This window comes from Rhipicephalus sanguineus, chromosome 1 (genome assembly GCF_013339695.2).
Source record: "Rhipicephalus sanguineus isolate Rsan-2018 chromosome 1, BIME_Rsan_1.4, whole genome shotgun sequence".
NCBI lineage: Eukaryota > Metazoa > Arthropoda > Arachnida > Ixodida > Ixodidae > Rhipicephalus > Rhipicephalus sanguineus.
The window spans coordinates 169162893-169181525 of record NC_051176.1 but is presented as its reverse complement, the minus strand read 5'-3'; the positions used below and the strand labels follow the sequence as shown (position 1 = coordinate 169181525).

General features: G+C 43.4%; 2 protein-coding genes across 7 annotated transcripts in view; one reads left to right on the top strand and one right to left on the bottom strand.

Moving 5' to 3' along the window:
• The window catches only part of LOC119402013 (endophilin-B1), a 52251-nt gene extending 38807 nt beyond the window's left edge, over window positions 1-13444 (bottom strand). For 2 of the 6 annotated variants that reach the window (XM_037669077.2, XM_037669096.2), the window contains exons 1-4: window positions 13109-13442; window positions 12313-12454; window positions 9992-10117; window positions 7502-7635 (exon numbers count right to left, since the gene is read on the bottom strand). In XM_037669077.2, coding sequence (XP_037525005.1) covers window positions 7502-7635; window positions 9992-10117; window positions 12313-12454; window positions 13109-13180 — 474 coding nt within the window. In that variant the 5' untranslated portion in view covers window positions 13181-13442. Of the gene's footprint in view, window positions 1-7501; window positions 7636-9991; window positions 10118-12312; window positions 12455-13108 lie in introns of all 6 variants that reach the window. The other 4 variants (XM_037669049.2, XM_037669056.2, XM_037669066.2 and 1 more) reach the window with 4 other exon arrangements.
• Window positions 13445-13672: 228 nt separating this feature from the next.
• Window positions 13673-15065, top strand: LOC119402002 (uncharacterized). Its single transcript, XM_037669040.2, has one exon. The coding sequence runs from the start codon at window positions 14032-14034 to the stop codon at window positions 15037-15039; it is 1008 nt and encodes a 335-aa protein (XP_037524968.1). The 5' UTR covers window positions 13673-14031; the 3' UTR covers window positions 15040-15065.
• The last annotated feature ends 3568 nt before the right edge of the window (window positions 15066-18633 follow it).

Here is an 18633-nt window from a genome sequence, read left to right as displayed (position 1 = left end):
AAACAGGAGCTATTTTTCCAGTTTCCCGTATTTTTTTATTTTTTCCACCGCAGAGAGAGCTTTGAAGTGCCACTTAAGTCGAGAGGACTGAGTGCTTATAGCTTCAAACATGGCCTAGACATCGCGTGCCCGTCTCTGAAACGGGAAATTTCGGCGGATTCTGGCGACTCTGAGTCCGAATTTCTTGCAGCTGGCAGCAGCGCAGACTCTGAAGATGATTTTGACTCATCGACCTTCAGCACAGACAGCGAAAGTGCGTCAAACAGCCGCGGAACGTAAAAAGGTATCCGCCGGTAAGTTTCGTTTTGATCTCCGAACCGAGTCGTCGCTGCTGCGCTTCGTTCGAAAGATATCTGGCATGTTCTAAAGGTCACAGTTCTTATCTGTGGGGTATCAACATCGTTTGGATGGGACCACTTGCCGCCGGATGCTGAAATTGTGGAGTTCAGCTCGAGAAAACGAGCCGGAGCGGACCTCGGCATTGCGCTCTGTAGTGCCACGCGGCATTTCGTCGGAGCCATCGATTTCTTCATGGTCTTCTTTACCTGAGAAATAATCGCCTAGATGTGCAGCACAACTAATAAATATGCATGAATGTATACTCTTGAGCAAAAAGTAACAGAGAAAACTAATGTTTTCTGCAAAACACGCTGCGCAAATCTTTGCTTCACCGCATCACGTAACTGGATTGCGCGGTGGCACGATAGCCACTAAGGCTAACATTTTCTTTTGTATCTAAATAACGACTTGAGATAGAATACTTATATTTGCAGGGATAATGGATCAGTTTCGATGTCACCCATGAAATTCGATGACGAATATCTCGAACTACGTGCAACTTTTATGATTTCTAAAAAGCAGGTATGCCATAAATTGCCACTCACTACAACTTTGTAATCTAAACACCTGCCCTCAAGTCAATAACTGAAAAGTTAATTAAAGAGTTTTTGTTAATTAGTCATAACAGCGACATTTTAACTGTGGCAAAGTATTTCCGCCTCAACGTGGTGTTCATGTGCGAAAACGACAGGAGCCTTACTGTCATAGCATTTTTATAAAGAAATCTGTATTGTCTAAAAAAAAACACCCTGTATAGTGAGTGCAAGTGAGAGAGGGTTTCAATGTATCACCAAGAGTCCGGCCAACAATACCACCAACCTCATTATGATGATTACAGATTAATGACATTTTTGCTTAGGCAACACTGCAGTTTTAAGCAAAAACACCTTAACCTGAGGGTCAACACCGGTGGCGAGGAGTTACGAAGTCACCCTATGTCGGGTGCACCTCGCTTGCCTGCTAGGTTGCATAACACCAGCGTACTCCTCATAGGTTTAGGCCAACAATACCACCAACCTCATTATGACGATTACAGATTGATGACATTTTGCTTAGGCAACACTGGAGTATTAAGCTAAAACACCATAACCTGAGGGTCAACACCGGTGGCGAGCAGTTACGAAGTCACCCTATGTCGGGTGCACCTCGCTTGCCTGCTAGGTAGCATAACACCAGTGTACTCCTCATAGGTTTAGCTGCCAGTGCTCTATAAAAACGCATCAGGGAAGCACTCTTAGGCATTTCAGTACATACTTTCGAAAAGAGAGAAGTTTTTACGGTCAAAATAATCAACTTGAACAAAAAGAAAGCTTAGAATTGTTTACAAACGCTACCTGTTTACAGAAAATGTACAGTGAGCACACACTACGTGTGGTCGCTACGATGGGTATCCCCAAACCGGTTTCTAGAATAAAAGCCAAGCAATCACTGAGGGCAAACTATGTGACATATGCTCTTACACTAGGCTGTCTGAATAATTAAATGGAGGATACCAAAATGATGCCTCAATTCAGAGATCGCGTGGCCACACTGCGCATATAAGCACTCAACTGTACACAAGCAACTGTTGTTGTGTGAATGCTATGAAAGCTGTTAGAACATAATTTCATTAAAACTTCAGGGACTTCACCTATGACAACTTGTGTGTGCCATCAGGAAGACTGATTTTTTTTTTATGAATTCCTGGACACTTCATTATCATTATTTCTCATGCGGCGTTGCACTATATGTTTATCGGTCTCCTCGGCTGGCAATTTTCCCGCTGCTTATTTTTCTTAATCCAGTACATTCACTGGTAGGGGTTAAGACAAATATGAGCCTTCGTTTTTAAAATGATTCCTACAGCTCCCTTTCCATTCCAGTGAACTTGCCAGTATCTATGGCATCTAAATGTTTATAGACCAAAGCTTAAGACTGCACACTTCGCGACTGCTGTTGAAGGTGGAGCAGACTATGAGGCGACACATATGGCATCATGCAATGCGAAGGTGAACAGATATCTCAGAGCAGCGCCTCCTTTATTTTTCTGTGCTTGGGCGAAGGAGCGGAGCGCAATGGGAAACGACCGTCGGCGTTGGTGCGGCTTTTAGCTGCCGGGCGCCGCCACCGTAGTAGAGCAGCCGCCGCGTAGTCGCTCGCGGAAATGAATGCCGTGGCCGCATTCGAAGCTGCTATATGGTTCAGTTTTCGGCTGTATTCGCGTTGTTTAAAGTATAATGAAAACTTGTAAACTGGAATCATGAAGCACTTGTTCTGGGCAACCAGCCCATTTCGAAGGCATGTGTCTTTCGCGGCTATTTGATCAAGACGCTCGTGCGTCGTCTGCTAGCCCGATTCCAGAGAGCGCATGCCAGTGATGCGTGGAAAATTGTTTTGTCACCGTTACGTTCGCTTTACTGAGAGTCGGTTATTGACTGTCTGAAAGTCGATTTTCGAAAGCAGCATTTGCCAAGAGCTAATACTGAAAGTTTGGGCGCTTAAAGTTCCCCGATGCATGCTACCGTCTACTGGTGTTGCGCACTATACGCAAGCCATGGGTTCATGCTCTAAATAGCATGAAATGTCACTAAGCTGCTTCCAGTGACAATGTACATAATGATTGTCGGTTGTTGTCAGTAGCGCATGTAGTGTCTATGGGCTCCGATTCTTCAGCTTCGGGGCCTAATGTCAGCGCTGCATGCACATGGCGGCGATCGCGAGGCAGCGTTGCTACTGGTACTACCTACATGCATTCGTTGACTGTTCGGACGCAACACGGTCACGTTTAGGGATACTTGCCATGCTTGATTCAGTTGTTACCTTGGGCTGCAAACGTGAAGGGTAGTCTGCAAAGAGTGACGCTAGTGCATCCTTCGTAAGCCGCCGCTTCTTATATTCTATGAAATCTTTGCGTCGTAAACAATGGCTGCATATTCTAGTGTAGTTTGAAGATGTATTAGGAGACCAATTATCCCGCCTAATTACTGCAAGCCACCGCTACCGAACACCAGCGGCAGCTGGAATTTCATGGAACGACAGCCGAACAGTGTATTAAGGCAAAAGCCTTAGATGCCTCATCAAACGCGAAAATTGACCGTCGGCGGCGTCAGCACGAGTGATGCAAAAAATAATTACGTGATGACGTCAGAGATCATAAAATTTTGTGACATCGTCGTGACGTCACATTACGTGACGTCGTCATATTACATCTTCGCTTGGTCAAAATGGGCCGATCATGGAGGCAGTGCATGCCTCCACTGATGTGCAGAAAGACTGCACTGCCTCCAACCTTGAGGCTGTAAGAAAACCACGTTAGGCGCAGAAATATATTGGAGGGAGGCAGGGAATGTTCAATACATTGACTAGAAGAAAAAGAAGAAGATGGTTCTCGCCTTTCAGTCGTCTTAGGAACCCTGTGAGATTTTTTTTCTTTATCAATAAAGGGAAATGAAAAAAAGACAATTGTGATTTCTTTCAGTTCCATTTGCAGAGTGGAACACAACTGTATGACATACTACGGCATTGGGGCGGCTGCAATAGACTGAAATAGAAAATAAAACGCGAATACCATGAAACACGAGTGCAAGTATCGAACCGGCAGCACGGCCTGACAGTCTGCCTGCAGAATACTTACAGCAGGGATGGAAAGACACGCGAACATGCGGCATCTGCATTCTTTGCTGTTTCGCATCTATTTTCAAGTGGTTATAGCCTCGATGATTGATGAGAACACGATGTCATCCATGACACAATAAAAGACCATCTAGCATCTTTTTATTGCCACCGCGGTTAGAGCGTGATGCAAACAGCGCGCCGCTATGTTCACGTTTCTTTCCATTCCCTTGTACCTGTGAAAGCCTGCAAGAAGCACAAATGCAATTAAACTCGGATGCATTCACGAATCCGTGAGCTTCGTGATACGCGCGGCCATTCAGCGACAGCTTCGCGTAGTCTACTTGCACAGTGCCACCACGCAGCAGCGGCGAACGGACGCGGAGCGCGCGCTCGACGGCCCGAGGAGAGCGTTCGCCCAGGCACTGAAAAATAGAGGAGGCACTGCTCAGAGCTATGTTCACTGGACTAGTTCTCCAACCGATGGCAGTAGACAAGGGCCCGCATGAGCTAGCAATTGCAGTGAAAAAGAGAGAAGTTATTGCAGCAACTAGCTTGTAGCTGCAGAGTGGAGTAAAAACAGGGTGTAGAGGCTGCAATAGAAATGTTTAATGCGCAACATCCTTTGGCGAGTTCTCCAGCAATTTTGATGACAAAATCGTGTTTACTATGCAAAAGGCATGGCACCTTTCCGACAAGACTACATATGGCTCCATAGAAAACAAATGGGGCTGGGATGGGCCAAGTTGATATTGGGAGTGAATAAACGTAACTTTGGTGGCGATATAGAGGTGGGCCACATATGGACCAGCTTGCAAGAGAAAAGCGTCATTAGCCGACCAACATGCATGGGCTAGCGTCTCAGTGAGCGCTTTCTGCTACTCACTGAACATCGCAGCCCCACGCCGAAGGAGAAATCTTCCTTGCGGAAGTGCAGCCGATAGCTGTTTACTAGTTCTAAGTTTCACAATCCAAGCTTCATGCAGCTTCTTACCCTGTGGACACATGTGAAGGCTGACACCGGGCTCTGTTGCATACATCCTGCACTAATGTACCGAGCATTGGCCTACCACATAAGACGCCTTCAAAGAAAGCGACAACATAGCTATGGAGTGCTTTCAAGTGTTGTCAAGTGCACACTAAATGGGGAAAAACCTCCCCTCTTAATCAGAATTACAGCGCAGGTGGCATTCTAAAATTTCAATTTCAGTTCACTTTGGCACTCTCGAAGTAGATGACACAGCCGCTGTACCCACGTGACCTCACGCCCAATATTGTTGATAGTCCCATAAATTCGCGCACCTCTCACGATGCGTATTGTGTCCTGGAATGATCTGCTAAAATACAAGAGTATTTTACTTTTACTGTATAGGCAAGAAGCATTTGTTGAGCCTTGAGCCATGGTACATAACAAAAGTATGTTTCCTGCACCTTTACTAACAGTTATAACTGTGCACTGAAGAGGTGCCAGTAGTGTTACTGTTTAAAAAAACCATGCTGGTGAACTCGATGCTACCCCTACTTTTACTATTCGAGGACACTGTTAAACAGCGTCGGTCAGACGACGCGGCAACGTAGGCACGGAGCGGTATTGGCAATGCATCTTCATTGCCATCATGAAACCAAAACACAAGACTGGGGAACAACTGGAATAACATTGCTATATGTGCATATCTGCCCCCGGCAGATAACGCTCTTCAATAACGGGTTGCTTGAACAGGCTACGCAATATGCTGAATACAGCGGCTGGCATCAATACACAACAGACACCATCTTTGTTGCTGTCCGTGTATGTTAGTATGCTCATTTTACGGTTTTGCTAGTAGTAATAGTAATGAGATGACCTAATAGTCGAACTGGAAACTGGGAGATTCCTGGGATCCCCTTGAAACAATGTTGCAGCAGTGAACGGTAAGTGGTAGGACCAAGTTCAGAAGTGCAAGTGTCTAGGAGTAGATATCCATGTATCTTCGAGCATACAACAATTTTCGATCACTTCTCTCATAAACAACACTACTTGTGAGCCATCAAAATCTGCTAGTGGGAGTCAACCATGAGGAATTTATCTGTCGTGCTTAATTCTGTACTCACCCCATATGCTTGAACTGCTTCATGCTGAGCAAGCATAGGTTGGCAAACTCACTCGTGGGTCGACTCACTCAGACTCAGATTAGGCTGTGAGTCTGAGTCTGAGTGAGCTCGGGCAAGTAATATTTTGGAGAGTTTGAGTCCGAGTAAGAGAAATTTTAGTGAGTGTGGGTCCGAGTGGGTCCGACTGAGGGAAATATTGGTAAGTCTGAGTCCGAGTGAGCTCTAAGCACAACATATATTTCTTGAGTGAGTGAGCTCCAACTAGTGACCTATGGTTCTATCTACTCATCTTCAGCACTGCCTTACGTCTATACTCAAGCCTATTCACACATAACGCACTAGCGTTCACGCGCCACCTTAGTATTTATTGATCAGAGGCGTGAGCTGAGGGGGGGGGGGCATGACCTTCCCCCGCAATGTCTTTCACGGGAAGTTCTTGATAAAAATATCTCGTGTGAGTAGCGTATTTCATAAAGATGTCCTTATTGGATTGAGACCACTGATAACAAGTACTTGAAGGTATAACATCAAAAGGCGTATCGTAGAGCACCGATTATGTGAGATATTGGCCTTAAAAAAGATTGACACCGTGATCGAAAAAGCTAATTTTACACTAACGGACTCGTGAGCCGACTCACCTAGACTTACTTAGACTCAGGTCAAGCCTTGAGTCTGAGTGAGTCCGGCTGAGTAATATGTTGGTGAGTTTGAGTCCGAGTGAGTCCGGTTCAGAAAAAGTTTAATAATAATAATATCTGGGTTTAACGTCCCAATACCACAATATGATTATGACAGACGCCGTAGTGGAGGGCTCCAGAAATTTCGACCACCTGGTGTTCTTTAACATGCACCTAAATCTAAGTACAAAGGCCTCAAACATTTTCGCCTCCCTCGAAAATGCAGTCGCCATGGCCGGGATGCGATCCCGCGACCTTCGGGTCAGCAGTCGAGCGAGCGTCATAACCACTAGACCACCGTGGCGGGGCGGTTCAAAAAAAGTTTAGTGAGTCCAAGTTCGAGTGAGTCCAGTTGAGGAAAATTTTGGTAAGTCTGAGCCCGAGTGAGCCCCCAGAGCAGAATATATTCCTTGAGTGCGTCTGAGTGAGCTCCACTTTTTTTGCTGACCTATGTGAGTGAGTAACTGTTATCATTTTTTTGCAGTTTAAGTTTGGTTCAAATTTATGCAGCTTCATTTCCAGCTAAAATTTTAATTCGGCGTCGGTTCCACACCCCAATTTCAACACACTCTTGACTTCATCATGCTTTTCAAGGTGTGCAAGCTAACACATCGAGTTATCATTAAATTTTTCATCTTGGTTAAAGTATGTCTTGTTTTCATCAGAATTCTTTCCGACCAGACTTTCAAGATTTTATCAGACTCTTAATCTCGGGAAGTTTTAACTTATTTTGACCAATTATTGCCTTTGGGAGCAGTGGTCTCATACAAGAATGATGACAATGACGGCTCTAGTTTGCTTACCAAGATTGTTTTCATGTCTCCATCCAGAAACCTCCTTAGCGGCTGGACAAAGTTGGTGTGCACCAGGCGGCCAAACTCTCGCTCTGCTTGGCCCAGCTTTTGTTGAGCCTGCCCAACCTTGATGAGGGCACTCCCTGTACAAAGATGGATAACAGAAACCAACACACCTTAGTCAAGATGCACCTGCCAATATATTACATCGAATGGCACAGCAAAAATCTTCAGAGGTGCATGCAAATCACTACAAATAGCACAATCAAAGACAATGAAGGTGTACAAAGCAGTTTCATGCCATCTGGAAGTCCTCAGGGTTTGGTTTGCCACTGCTTAAAATCTACCTGGGAAAATGTGTTATTGTTATCAGAGCTCAGTACCCCTATACTCTCTGTTATCCAATGCATATTCCTGTACACTGTGCCACCTCTACTGATCATCCAGTTGTGTGTTTTAGCAGCCTGGCCATACGACTGCTTTGTGACTGTGATGCAGACTGCATTGCTGCCACAAACAGCAATGGAGAACATGAGGGACAAGAAAGGAAGATGGGGATGATCATGAAATTTTTGCGATAGTTCCCATCTCGCTTTCTCGTCCCTCATGTTCTGTAGCGAAGCTAACTGCAATAATGAACTAGTTCAACAATATATTTTGACTGTATTGCCGGCTGTCCTTAGCAACAGTTCATCAATGATGCAGGCATCTAGCAATACAACCTCATCGACACCCTGACAAGAAATGAGAGACGGAGCTTAAAGCATGTGACAAATCCATCTAACTCCGCTCCTTGTTGGATTCGAGAAATTTTTGCAGCAATTGATTCGTGAGGCAATTAACTCCGATACTGAGGTCATTCGATGATTACCTGGAAAAGTGGTTCAGGACCCTTTTAAACAGTTCGACATGGGATGGCTTGAACCTGCCTGTCAGGCCCTGCATGATCGTCCAGCAGTGGTCATTAACTTTGTTGGAAACAAGGAATGAGGTGCTCCAAAAGGAGTCATCAAACGGGGGAACTAATGTGTCTACAAGCAGTTCATGGCAGGCCTTTCAGAGGGGGGAGGTTTAACTGGACAACCGTGGTAACAATGTTGGGCGAAGGAAGAATCCTTTGTACAAGTGTGGCACCGAGAGAATCCCCTCAGATACGAGGGCCACCAACCCTTGGGCACAGGTCCTGCCTGTTAGGTGTCCCCACGCCCTTGGTGTGCAGTGAACAAAGAACACATACATAAAACAGAATCCGTGGTGACAGATACCACGCGACCCCTAGCTCATTATTAGGGAGCTAGGGGTGAAAATTGTTGGCAATTGGCTTTAGTACTTGGATAACTTTATCCACTTCTGATATGTCTGTTGTTTGCTTTTATGAAAAGAGCGAGCACATCCTCGATATATTAAATAGACTCCGTGGACAACTGGGCCCGTGTCACTGGCTCTTTTCTTGCTGAGAGCCAATGTCCAGCAGCTATTCCAAATAGGCCACACAGCTTTTCTTAGCAAATGTCCAAGCTTGTGATATCTGCTTCATGTGTCTTATACCCTAACTGAGCCGTACTTTGAACGTAGAAGATAACATTGGCAAGCATAACTGGCGTCCAACTAGTCGTGGTCGCTGATGCATCTGCACTAGGAGAACCAATATTTAACATCTGTGCCATCAGTACCAGTAAGTGTCCGTGGGTTATGAGGATGTGGTAGAACCATATTAGATGAAGCCTATGTGGATGAGGACTGGATAGCGTCAGTGGTTGTTACTGAGATGGAACCAATGTAGCATTCACCATGGAGCTTACCGAGCAGCTCCACCAAATGTTATGGCATATGACAGCTGCACAGGCATATTTATAAACGAAGCAGCAGGAGCTCCAGACCATGGAATCCACACGATCAGAAACCAGTTGTATTTTATCATCTTTTATTCTCACGCTCTTGCACATCTCACACTAACAATATGTTGAACATTGAGGATTTAAAATTGATATATTACTCCTTTTTTTTATGATCCCCATCAACAGAAAGATGCACAATGCCCTGAAACACATTAAAATGTATTGCTGAATTTACATGACTGTAAATGTTTCCATGAATAGAAATTATCCCTGTGTAGCAGGAAATATGGTGGTAAAGGAAAAAATTAGCACTGCGATGTACAGCTGCTTCTGGTTGCGTGTGATACATAAGTGCAGTCACTGCAGCCAATGACATGTAAGTCAAGTTTGACTAGCTTTCATCATGAGAGCCAGTGCTCCAACTTATTTTCTTCTGTAATCTTTGCTAAAGCAGGTGAATGACTCAAAGTGCTTCAGCACATATCAAACTGTGAACAAAAAAAAAAAAAAAAAACACAGAAACACAGAAACATAAGTGTACCTACAACCTGTAAGGAAATAAGTAAAGCTGAGTTGGCCAACAACAGCCAACTGACCTTCATTCCCCTCAATAGGCTGTACAATTTGTAAATAAAAAAAGAAAAGAACGACATTCGCATACCATAAGAGGTGCCAGGACCAAAGTCAGTTCCAGCATCTATCATGTCTTGGCCCAGTAGCTCTGTATTATTTAACCTGTCTCGTTTCTTGTCAAGTTTTTCAAAGAGGTAATCTTCTACCCGCACATCTGCAAGAATGAAAGTGCGAAAAAATGAACTTCATGGCACTCTTAGGGCAGACCTATATCTCTCCTCACTGAACAATACACATCATCACCATCATGAAGAAATGAAAATTATTAAGCACTTTGTAGCCACATGAGAGGTATCTACTTGAGTATGTTTAGAGTACTATACAGTGGAATCCGATTGGCGCGATTCTGCATAATGTCAACAATTCTGGATAAGTTTTTCGCGATATTTTGCTTTTTGTTTCCCAACAAACATCCCATAGGAGCAATATATTTTTGTATTGTTAATGTGATTGTTTCTTCATCAGAAATTTAATAATACACCTGCGCAAGCATGCTTTTATTGGCATTTCTAAAACGCATAGCTTCATATTGCCATGCATGCTTACTTTTTTTATGTTTAATGTAATCAGGCTTCACACGCAAAAAAATATGTTATCACCACTCATCGCAGGCCACGCCGCAGTGTTGGAAAACTTTGAGATTGTTTGAGATTGTTTTGTTGAGATTATGCGCAGGACATGAGTAACCTGCTTATTCTAGAGCTAACACGATCACCAGCAACAACGCTGGCAGATTGGATAAGGTGTCTATAAAAGCTGATGCATTTCACAGATGAGCAGATTACTGATGGCCGACGACTATGATCACCACTATCAGTGTATGGCATGCATTGCTTGTACTTTGACTTTTCATTTCCTGGGCACAAGTTGGCCCCAATAAAGATTTTTGTCTTTAACAGTCCGACTGGCACCTTCTTCACCGTCGTGACCATGTGATAATATTGACACCACAAATTAAGTGTTACATGCCCACATTCATTTGGGTTCTGCAGCAGCGGCACGAAGGAATCATCATCAAGAGAGAGTGGAGACAGCCACTGCCACACCAACAACTCAAAATGCCACATGAACCTTTGCTATTGAGCTTGTCAATGACCATGCCTATTTTCAGTTTCTGAGTTTGCTTTGAATCACAAAATTTTAGCGGTAATACGTTCTATTTTCCGGATCCCATGAAGCTAGTATCAGCAAGATTCCACTGTAATAGTATACATGGCTAACGGCAGATATTCAGGATCATATGAAAAGCAAAATATTGGAGCTCATTTCATTTTACTCACTCATTATGTCATACACTAAAGGGCTTGCCAACAGGAACATGTGTTAATGCAATAAAACAAGTTCTGCTGCATTTGACATTACATGGCTGTTAAGAGAAAATTATGCTTCTGACGCATTGCGTTCATGTCGTGTAGTTAAATAGTGAGCATGATGTTTTATTACTTACGTACCCTTCTGATAATTAACATTAACTGTTGCTAAGTTGTAGAAAACATTCTGTGGCAATGAAAAAAAAGCTACACGGTAGAAGCTTCTGCACATATATTAGTGCCATGTATTAGGCATCATGTAACCGGTACTTTTGGTTTCTAAGAGATACTGAATTAGATAACTTTCCATGTACGAGTTCCACATTTGCCCGAAAGTTAAAAATAAGAGGACTAAAATAAGTCATGTTTACGATGAAATGTCTATTTAGCCTTATTTTCTGTTTTAAATAAGTTGTTTTCTGTTGTGCAGCCTAAACTATTGCAATTGAGAATTCCTGCCTTTTTTCGCGAGCAATCTTATTTGTGTATGCTTTTCTTTGAAATTTTCGTTTGCTGGCTGCAGAAAGTTGTCAGTGGGCATAGGAGCAACAGCAGCAAATAGGAACATAGCCACACACTGCTAATCCAGCCTTCCAAAACAGCTCACGTTAATACGTTTAAGAAACTAGGTATAAAGCAAATGTTCAACCTATAACTTTTTTTTAAGTCCTAGGTGTATCAGCAAGATCACTGTCACCATCAATACATAAACCTCTTTAATCAGAATGTTTACAATTTTGGATAACCTACGACAAGTCAGTTTTCAGCTATGCTAGCACTTTTGCATTGTTGAGCTGTGCTTCTACAAGACTTAACGTCGTAGGCAGTGTGTACTTAGCCTTCTCCAGCAATATGAATGAAACATTAGTTTTGAAAGAAAATGTCAAGAGTCTAAACTAACTTTCATGTTGCTCCTTACAGGGCCTCTATTGGGCTTCTATGAAGATTTAAGTGAACGAAATTGTGAGAATAATTGCTACATGTTTAAACACAAACAGGGCCTCACCGGTTATTTTGCCAAATAGAAATATCAGCTTACTTGGATTGGGTTGAAGGACTGCTTCTGTTTTACCAACCAGCCTTTCAGTCCAATACTTGGTTCTGTCAGAACGTTGAGCCAACGTCTCAAAGTGTGCGTCAAGTTCAGTTTTGTCAGATGTTCCCAGTCGTTCCTCAGTGTACTGTTGGAGAAAAAGATGGCATAAGCCTCACTGATATGTTCAGGCTTTATTCTTTACATCATCTGTGGCTCATCTACAGTGCTTCTTGACTGTTAACCCGTCTGACCGAACGCAAATATATATATATATATATATATATATATATATATATATATATATATATATATATATATATATATATATATATATATATATATAATCATAAAAACAGCGCACATTCTACAGTTATTAACGATGCCTATGACGAGTAATAGTAGTTTTTGATGGGCAAATGTCTTGACAGCCTGTCGATTGCAGAAGTAACCGAAAGCCAACAAAAGTAGTAAGGAGTGGTGAGTGCTGACGGAGGACGTGGAAAAAAAAAAAAAAAAAAAAAACTCGTCCAGAGTTCCTGTGTCAACTGCGATAAGGTGAGCGGTAGTGCGTCGGGCATCGTTATTTAGCCTAGGCAAGACAAAAAAGTACTAGCTGTTTACAAGTATATTTAGCAAAATGCTTCCTTTTCTTTTAAGTGAACCGCGGCGCTCACAATAAATACCGTTGGATGCAGTGAACTCTTGCTTTCGAAAGTACCCGTCATGTCGACTAGTGACAAGGCGTGCAAAAGCAGACCATAGCTGCACAAAGAATAGTGCACAGTGTAGTTACTGTCACCTGAACGGCTCTGGTGAACACGGTTGCGGCTTCTGCCGCAAGGCCTTTGAAAGACTTGACGCTAAAGTCCATCGCTCAGCTGCTTCAAAGCATGCGTAAACACCAGCTGAATCACGCTCAACGAGTCGATACAAGGACCTTGGCCGATAATCCTCAGTCAGGTCTCCTCAGTTGCTTCCTTAAACGTTCGGTCAATGACAAATTCAGTCTGAAACAAGAAGGGACAATTAATAATTAAATAAAAAATGACCGAAGAGATTTGCTGCACTGTTGTGGATGTCACCCCCTCCGCAAACAACCACCCGCAAGCAAGCCCGCAAGTGCGGACTGTGCCACTGTGCGGTCAACCTCTCGCTGTCTCTCGCATAGGGTAGGGGTGTCCCGACGCGCTTTTTCTGTGCGGTTATGCCGTTGGTTTTACTATCATTGAAATTTTCTGTTACCTATTTTTTTTTATTTTAACCAGCACGAAAAACGTATACGTTTATGTAACTACGCAACTGACACAACTGCAACGGCCAGAGTACAGCAGTATGGTAACAGCAGAAACCTCTGGAGCCAAGACCAGCCAAGACGCTACAGATTTTTTGTGGTTGCGGTGGTTACGCGAGCAGTTTAGCTGTTGTCTCACTTGTGTGCGCTTATTAGTCACCTGTCGTCGTTCTTAGTTTCCTGTACTATTATACGGATGTTCCGCAGAGCACCAGGCAAACGAATGAAGTGCGAGTACTGCATGCTCAGTTCAAAAACTCACGCAAGTGCTTTGGCTTGACCACTTCGAAGCACGCTGACTTAAACACCACAAGTATTGTAAAGAAAATGCGTTTCTGGATTATGGTCTTCCGCACTGCCAACGTGTCATCACTGTGCGTGCTTCGCTGTGCGTAGTGGCTTTTGAATGACTAGTATTTGAAGCAGTGGCAATGACTAATAAGGACCCTCGTTTTGAAGAATGGGAAGCGCCGGACAAGTCATTTCGCAAAATAATTGTAAAGGCCGGTCACATCGGAAAAAGGCCTTTGTATGAGTCGTCTTGCCAGTGTAACGTTTTATCGGACGAGGAAGGAATTGTTGGTCTTGGAAGCGGCATTCGAACTAAAACTTTAGTCATCGGGAATGTTTCGAGTGAAGTGGAACTGATTCTTGAAAGGTGTTTGATGACAATGAACACTGAAGAGGTTTGCGATGTAATATTTACCTTACCGTTGAATATTACAGTGCCGTACATACCGAAAGCTGCTTACCTCCGCTGCGAAACCCAGCCAGCGATGGACTTCAACGTCTCACGCGTACTAGGAAACGAACCGGAAGACAGCCGCAAGGAAGCTGGCGATGTGCCAGCTAGCAGTGGAGTACCACCTGAAAAGACGGACGTGACCCCTAAGAGCTACAGAGTTCGAATAGAACTGGAAACGTTTAGTAACGTGCCCCATGTCTGCGATATGACTTGTGCAGACAAGCTGCAATACGCTTGTGGACACAGGGATAAGGGCAGTCAGTTATTCTCTGCAAAGAACTACAGGTGGGCCTTCAGACACTTTAGCTGGTCATACAAGTATGTAATTTCACTAGAGCATGATAATGTGCCTGGTGACGTGGCCACACAGCTAGACCTAGACATCCAAGGTTTGAAACTGAAGTGTCTGCTAAACCTTGCCGCCTGTCAGCTACAGAATTATTCCTATGACCATGCCGTTGAAAACTGCACACATGCACTGGAGATAGACCCAAATAATGTCAAAGGCTTGTACCGGCGTGGTACTGCACTAATCCAATTACAAGAATATGAGAGAGCAAAATGTGACCTTGAGCAGGCGAAGAGTTTGGACCCCAAGAATCCTTCTATTGATAAACAGTTGGAGATTCTTAAGGAGCGTACTTGCAAGCTAAACAAATATTTTGCTGTAGCCATGAAGAAACTGTTTGAATAAAGCTGTAGGAATAAGTGTAATGTACAGACATTTGTTATTCCTGCATATAGATTATTGTGCATTGCAGTAGCCTGTGTCACATTTTTATTTCCACCTCAATTTAGGAGGTGTGGCATATGTGCCTTGGACCCTTTGCATGTGTAATTTTTTTTCCAATGTTCAATAAGGCTGAACTTTTCAAAGCCACACACGAGATGTGGGTAAGGAACTATAGTCGGATACAATATTAGAAGTCTGCGGCATTTCCTCCTGAAGGGCGGATGCACACAAGCCTGGACCAATGGGTGCGCACTGCAGATTGATGTCATGAGCCAGACAGCAGGTGACCCCGCCTTCGGAGAACGTAGCTGTGTGCATGAGTGGGACTATTTAGTTGTGGAGGCAATTGGGTGCCGCGCTTTGGTCATCTGGGTGGGTGTTATGTCAGTGGTTGGCTAAAACGTGCTCCCGGGCTAGTTGGTACATAGTTCTTAGACAGAAAGGCACAATAAGAAACATAGATATGAAGGATAGGATGAGTGCTTTGGAACATATAAAAGGGCCCACTGTAGAAGAAATGCAGTCAGCTAAAACGTACTCCTGGGTTAGTTGGTACGTAGTTAGAAAAAAGGCACAACAAAAAGACACAGACATGAAGGAAAGGGCAAGTGCCAGGTCGGCATGCTCACTTTCGACAGAGTAGAGTCCAAACACGAAAAATATTTTATAAAATCGGTTTTTAGTTTGTTTTACTGTTTAACTAGAGTGGACCGAGTAAGAATGATAATGCCTTAATTGGCAAGAATAATTCAAATCTTCCACTAGGTGCCAGCTAATGTGTAGTTTGAATTCGTGAGAAAAGCTGTGTAAAAAATGTGAGATGGACATTATTGCCTAGTGGCTGTGGTATTTTATTGCCGAGTGCAAAGCTAGTATTCCAGTTCCCTGCCATAATGATTGCATTCTCATGAAGACACGATGTAAAAAGGCTCATGTACTGTGTATTGGGTGCATGGTAAAAAACTCTAGGCCAGTACAATTATCTTGAGCCCTCCACTTTGGGGTCTCCCATAATCCACTGTGTCATTTCAGGATGCTAAACATTGTTCTCAACTTTTCATTATACCCTGCATCTTCATGAAAACTGCAGTCTCCATTATAACAAAACTTGAAGGGAAGAGAAGCATTTAAATGAAATAGTTTTGTAAAGTCTTGCTGTCATCATTGTATGGAAAAGAGTAATGCTGCTGTTCTTGTTTTCATAGCTTATATTGCACCCAAGTGGAACAAGTAATGCTGCACAATTTCAACTCAAAGTCATTTGCAACTATAGAGGCAATTATGAGATGCTTGCTCCTTGTGGCCACATTTTGTCACTTTGATGCAATTAATAGTGTTGATCTTCTTTATCACAGCAAGAATCAATGGTTTGCACAATCACTATATTAAATTTGTCCCCGTGACACTATAAAACAAAAGGTGTACACTAATGAGCTGAGAAGGCAGAATGCTGCACAGGAGCCACTGAGATAACACTAAGAAGGGAATTTGCAAGGCCTCGTATCTTTGTTGATATAACCTTAATGAAAACCAACAGATAATAAAGCCAAGGAAGGTATAGGGGACGTTAATTGTACTGTTTTACCTGTGTTGTAGATAATTATGATATAAATGTGAAGAAAGTAAAGTGGACGAAAGGACAACAGTTGTCTTTTTGTCCACTTTACTTTCTTCACATTTATACCATAATAATCTACAACACAGGTAAAACAGTACAATCAGTGTCCCCTATACCTTCCTTGGCTTCATTATCTGTTGGTTTTTATTGAGATAACCCTCAAGGCATTTTTCAGGCAAGAAATTTTTTGAACTCTAGCATTAAGGTTCCACGCACATAAAAGGCCCCTTCATCACTAGGCTTGTAGTTAGGCAGAGAATAAAACTAAACACTTTATTATTTAAAATATTCCCAGTGCCTAAGGTGTTACAGAAAAGAGTGGGTGAGTTTTTCTACACAAAATGCAGCTTGGAAAGATGCAGTCATGAATGTTGATGATGGAGACAAGAACGTGGTTATATTTGGCAGGAGTCATTGGCACGAATCTTAGCAAGGTAATTTGGTATGTGTCCTTTAACTAGTGGGCCACATGTGAAGAGATGCAAGAAGCCGGGATGAACAGGTCTTTTTTTTTTTTCTGCCAAGGGTTTGTAAAATATATCTTGTGGGAAAGACATAGGTAGGCAATCCTGGTAGGTCGAGTTGAAATTCTATTGCAGATGCAGTTGCACTGTGATAATAATTTGACAAAAAGTCACAGAGAAATTTTGAATGCTATCAAGTACGAATGTTAGGTGCGTTGTATGTGGGTCCAAACCTGGTGACACATACTCCAGTTTGGATGTTTTGTGCAATTTATGTGATGTTAGCTTAAGTGAAACAGAAGCACGAGAATAAGTGTGATGCAAGAAACCAAGTGCACGGTTAACATTAGTGAAAACGTAATGTGTCTCCCACAACAGATTATAAGGTGTACGGGTAGGGTGGGGAGAAGGGGAGTGAAAGACAGGAGAGAGTGGAAAGGAGGGGCCACCTTCCAGAAATTAGTACCCACACCACCATAAGCAACGTCATGGTTCATCTCTCCCAATCAGAAAAATCTATGGGTGCCTAGTGGAACTGGGGATTGAACCCAGTACCTCCCACATAGGAGGCTGATGCTGTGCCATTTGACCACTGCTGCTATTACCTCTCCTCCCGATCACATTCGTCCTTCCCATCTTTTCCTTCCTTTCTCTCTCCCGACATAGCAGGTGTTTTGTCTTGTACTAGACCATTGGCAGATACATGCAGAAAGAAAACAGCATCGTAGGAGGTCCCCTTGTGCATGCTGGATGCCCTATGTCATGCCTCCTCCTAACACTGGCACTGGCATAGCTGGGGAAAGGGGGAGGGGTTCAACCTCCCCCCCTTTCCGAAATTTTTCAGTTTATCACGAGTATATATATATGTACACACACAAACACACACACGAACATACATAAAGTACGGTTAAACTCCCTTCCCGAAAAAATTTCTAGCTATGCTACTGCCTGCTAGCGTTCACTTTCAACCATGGCAGGAATTTTAACAGTGAAGCTTTTTATGCTCAAGGTTTTCCCGGGACTAGCAGCATAACGTAGCTCACAGCTTCGAGCGGGTATGTGCCCCAGAAATTGGGCAAGTGCCACTACTCACCTCTGGTCCACTAAAAATGAAGAAGCTGTCTATAACTAGCCCAAACATCTTGTGGACCATGTACTATACAATAAGAGTGAAATCGGTATTTGTTTCCTGGTAGGAGGCAAACATATCTGATCCAGAAGCCCAGCTTGATGTTCGGCGATGGGTAAAGTCATCCGTTCTCCGCAAAAAGCTGCCTGTCGGGAGTGCAAACTGGAATTGGCGCGCGAGCGACGACAGCGTTCTGATCCAGAAGCCCACACAACGGATGCCTAAGCCAAGTGCAAGCGGAGGGCAGAAGATCCAAAGCTTCGATTGAGGAAAGCTGAGGTTAGATGTTAACGGTTTGCATCGGACTCCGATTTCAAAACGAGGGAAGACAAAGCAATGGAGAG